The sequence below is a fragment of the Glycine soja genome, chromosome 9, assembly GCF_004193775.1.
Source record: "Glycine soja cultivar W05 chromosome 9, ASM419377v2, whole genome shotgun sequence".
NCBI classification, from domain to species: domain Eukaryota; kingdom Viridiplantae; phylum Streptophyta; class Magnoliopsida; order Fabales; family Fabaceae; genus Glycine; species Glycine soja.
In genome coordinates this window covers 17,759,470-17,763,990 of record NC_041010.1, presented here as the reverse complement: position 1 = coordinate 17,763,990, position 4,521 = coordinate 17,759,470, and the positions used below count along the sequence as shown (strand labels likewise).

At 46.3% G+C, this 4,521-nt stretch overlaps 1 protein-coding gene across 1 annotated transcript; it reads left to right on the top strand.

Annotated features, from left to right (window-relative positions):
- The first annotated feature begins 1,230 nt into the window (after positions 1-1,230).
- Positions 1,231-3,171, top strand: LOC114368228. Its single transcript, XM_028325553.1, has one exon. It carries the CDS (start codon positions 1,231-1,233, stop codon positions 3,169-3,171), a length of 1,941 nt encoding a protein of 646 aa, XP_028181354.1.
- Positions 3,172-4,521: the final 1,350 nt, after the last annotated feature.

The window sequence follows — 4,521 nt, the reverse complement described above, 5'->3', positions numbered from 1 at the left end:
CTTGACACAAGCTCCATGGAGAGTACTAATCACCATCATGATCAGTACTCATAAGAGGGAGACATGACTTCATTCTCTCAAGAAGGCATTGAAATGGCAGCAAGGACAACTTATAACTTTTCATATTTTTGTTATGAAAGTGAAGTGAGTCAAGGATCATGGGATGATACTACTACAAAATGGGCCTTGACTGTTGCTGTTGTTTGTATGTTAGATGTTTTCTAAAAACGTTTCAAATCATAAGCAGACTGGTTCTCGTTCTTAAAACATGCCCAAAAATCATAGGCATACTAAAAAATCGAGTAGGAAATGAACAGATGTCAAACCATGTCACCTGTGTTCCATTCAAGGAGGAAGCTCTGATCAAATTCCAGCAGAGAAAAATAACCACTATTGCTGATTGCTAATAAACCAGTAATTTACCATCAAAATGTTCTTATTCACTCGAGCTGTTTCCGTGTGTAATAACACTCTAGTTCTGCTATAAAGGGTTGGGGGATATGGATGGTGCCTATCACTATTACATTGACATCTTCATATATTTTATTGTTATTTGCAACAAGTTGTCACTTGATTTTAGTCTTTGAGGTAGATTGAACTTAAGATTGGTTTTGTTGCAATGCTTCAGGTTCAGGAAGCTAAGAACAAGCTTGATGTTCCTAAAGATGCAGAGGAAAAATTGTGTGATGTAAATTATCTTTTTCCTTTAAATACAATTACAACGCTTGCTTAGTTAAAACCAACTGTCAATATCAATGCAGTATTAAACTTTTAACTTAATTCTTAATCAGGAAACCAAGGGGCATAAACTGGATATTACTAGTGATAGAGATGTCCAAATTTTGGATGATACTGATAGGAATCACCTTGAGTATACCAACACTGGGCCCGAAACTGCAGAAACAAGGCCCAAACGAACAGCATCAAGACCCAGCTACTTGAACGACTACGAGCCATGACTCGAAGAAGAAGCTTTAACGAAATACAATGCCCAGTTAGTTAGGGTAGTTGCTAAACCGTTAGTGCTGTTATTCAGTTGGATGTAATACCCTTGCTTGTATAAATACACGAATACGTAATAATAAAGGGCATGCAAAGTTTACGTAAATCTCTCTCTCTCTCTCTCTCTTAGGAGGCTGCCTTCCCTCGAAGTAAGGCTTACCCCTTCCTTCTCCTCAACCGTGACCTCTGCTCTTATCACTGGTCCGACCTGCCGCCGCAACGACCGCCATGGCCGACCACGCAACACGGAAAACGACCACCGACAGGCTCGAGGACGCTATCACCCGTCTCTCCAATAGCCAAACCACACTTCTGGATAAACATGCTGATCTCGTTGACAAATACTCAGAACTTTCCGGCAAAGTGGATACGATCCTTGATCATCTCCATTTGCGATCTCCGGCGCGGGAGCATCCTGGGTCCTCTTCCCATTTCCACCAACGTAACTCTGTCAAGTTGGACATTCCAAGATTTGATGGCCGCGACCCCATGGGGTGGATTTTCAAGATTTCACAGCTATTCGAATACCAGAACACGCCAGAAGAAGAAAGGATCACCGTGGCCTCCTTCTACCTGGATGGGGCTGCATTAAGCTGGTACCAATGGATGTTTAGGAACGGGTTTATTACTTCATGGTCAGGCTTCCTACAAGCTCTCGAGTCCAGGTTGGCGCCTTCGTATTATGATGACCCTAAGGGGGCTCTCTTCAAACTGACGCAACGTGGCACCGTTAATGAGTACCTAACGGAGTTCGAACGGTTAGCTAACAGTGTTATTGGTTTACCACCACCTTTCCTGTTAAGCTATTTTGTTTTAGGTTTAGCACAAGATATACGTCGAGAAGTGCTAGCTCTTCAACCCATTTCCCTTCCACAAGCCATGGCTCTTGCCAAATTACAGGAAGACAAACTCCGAGATCGCCGGCAAGCGCCACCACGAAGTCACAATACTCCATCTCCATCATATGTCCCTACCAGCCGGAAAGCACAGTCCACATATGTTCAGAGAACACCAGATGAGATGGCCCTTCGTCGGGAAAAGGGTCTCTGTTACAATTGTGATGAAAAATGGAGCTCCACTCACCGCTGCAAGGGACGCATCCTTTTGTTCATCGCCGACAACCCATCCCTTATACAAGAAGAACCCATTCCCGAACCTTCCTTGCCTTCAATTCCGGAACCAACCCCAGCGTCCACCCTAGACTTTGACACACCCTCTGAGTTAAACCTCCCTCACGTGAGCCTCCACGCCTTCTCTGGCCTCCCCTCCTCCGAGACCTTCCGACTTGTCAGAGTCATCAATCACTCCTCCCTTACCATCCTTATAGATAGCGGAAGCACCCATAACTTCCTCCAGCCTCGCATTGCCCAGTTCCTCCACCTAAAAGCCCAAAACACGAGCCCACTCCATGTCCTAGTTGGTAATGGGTCTGTCCTTGATTGTAACCAAGTCTGTCCCGATACACCGCTATCCCTCCAAGGCCACCATTTCACGGTTACGTTCCATTTGCTTCCTATCAGTGGTGCAGAAGCTGTGTTAGGAATAGAGTGGTTAAGGCAATTTGGGCCCATAACCACTGATTGCACCACGTTTTCCATGAAGTTCACCCATATGGGCCAGCCCATTGAGTTACACGCTGATGTTTCCACTGGGCCGAAACCAATCTCAACCCCTCAAGTGAAACGGTTATTACAAACCGGATCCGCCTCAGCTCTCTTTCACTTAAAACTGATCCACGACCCACAACCCGACCCACAACTTCATCTTCCTCACCCGATACCTGCAGTCGAAGCACTCCTAACCCAGTTTCAACACCTATTCCAACAACCATCTTCCCTCCCCCCTCCTTGCTCCATCGTTCACCACATAAACCTCCTACCCAATACACCACCAATCAATGTAAGACCATACCGTTACCCGCAATTCCAGAAATCAGAAATCAAAAAGCAGGTGTCGGAGCTCCTCGCATCTGGTTTGGTTCAACCAAGTATGAGCCCTTATTCCTCTCCGGTATTACTAGTAAAGAAGAAGGACGGAACCTACAGAATGTGTGTCGACTATCGTGCCTTAAATGCAGCAACAGTCCGCGATCGTTTTCCGATTTCGACGATAGACGAGCTTTTGGACGAGTTAGGAAGTGTGGCTTGGTTCTCTAAGCTAGACCTTTGACAGGGATTCCACCAGATTCTTATGCATGGCCCTGACGTAGAGAAGACGGCTTTTAGAACACACCAAGGGCACTACGAATATCGTGTGATGCCCTTCGGACTGTGTAACGCACCGTCCACCTTTCAGGCAGCAATGAATACTCTGCTAACACCGTTCTTGAGAAAGTTCGCCGCAGTTTTTTTCGATGATATCCTAGTATACAGCAGGACATTGTCCTTGCACCTTCATCATCTCGAGCTTGTCTTCCAAACTCTCCGCCAAGGTCAGTACCATCTGAAAAAGACCAAATGCCTTTTCGCTCAAAAGCAAGTCGAATATTTAGGACACATAGTTTCCGGCAAAGGGGTTGAACCTGAGCCCTCCAAGGTCGAAGCTATGGTGAAATGGCCCACACCGACATCAGCTAAGGAACTCAGATCCTTCTTAGGGCTCACTGGGTTTTACAGGAAGTTCATTAAGAACTACGCTATGCTCGCGGCTCCCCTCACTTCCCTCTTTACCAAAGATACTTTCGAATGGTCCCTGGACGCTCAGTCTGCGTTCGAGCAACTGAAGGCAGCAATGACAACTGCCCCTGTCCTTGCCTTACCAGACTTTGAAGAACCCTTTGTCATCGAAACAGACGCTTCTGGCGCCGGTATGGGCACGGTTTTGATGCAGAAAGGCCACCCTCTTGCGTTCTTTAGTAAACAATTTGGGCCGCGTATGCTCCATGCCTCCACCTACGTGAGAGAACTTCACGCGATAGTACCTGCAGTTCGCAAATGGCGCCAGTACCTTCTGGGCCATCCTTTCACCATTTTCACCGACCATAAAAGCCTTCGCGAGCTCATGTCTCAAGTTATACAAACGCCAGAACAGCATTACTACCTTTCTAAGCTTCTCGGCTTCGACTACACGATCCAATATAAGGTAGGATCTTCCAATGCAGTAGCGGATGCCCTATCACGATCACCTTCCTTCGGCGAGTTCCTTCTGCTATCGGTTCCTAACCTCGACTTCATGCATGACTTACGTCGCACCCTCCACGCTAGCAGTGATTTCCAGGATCTACTCTCTAAGGTGCGTGATCATCCTGAAAATTATCCTGAGTATCGAATTCATCAGGGGCTCATCCTCTTTAAGAATCGTATCTGGTTGAATGACAATAACCCATCGATACCCAACCTCATGCTGGAATTTCATGCAACTCCATTAGGAGGACATCTAGGGGTAACCAAAACCACCCATAGATTGGAGTCCAACTTCTTTTGGTCTTCGTTAAGAAAGGATATCAAGCGCTTTCTCAAGGAATGCCACATCTGTCAACAAACCAAGTCCAGCACACAACGACCCACCGGACTTCTTCAG

Coding starts and splice junctions, on each gene's coding strand:
- LOC114368228 (XM_028325553.1), top strand. CDS start 1,231: ATGGCCGACCACGCAACACGGAAAACGACCACCGACAGGCTCGAGGAC.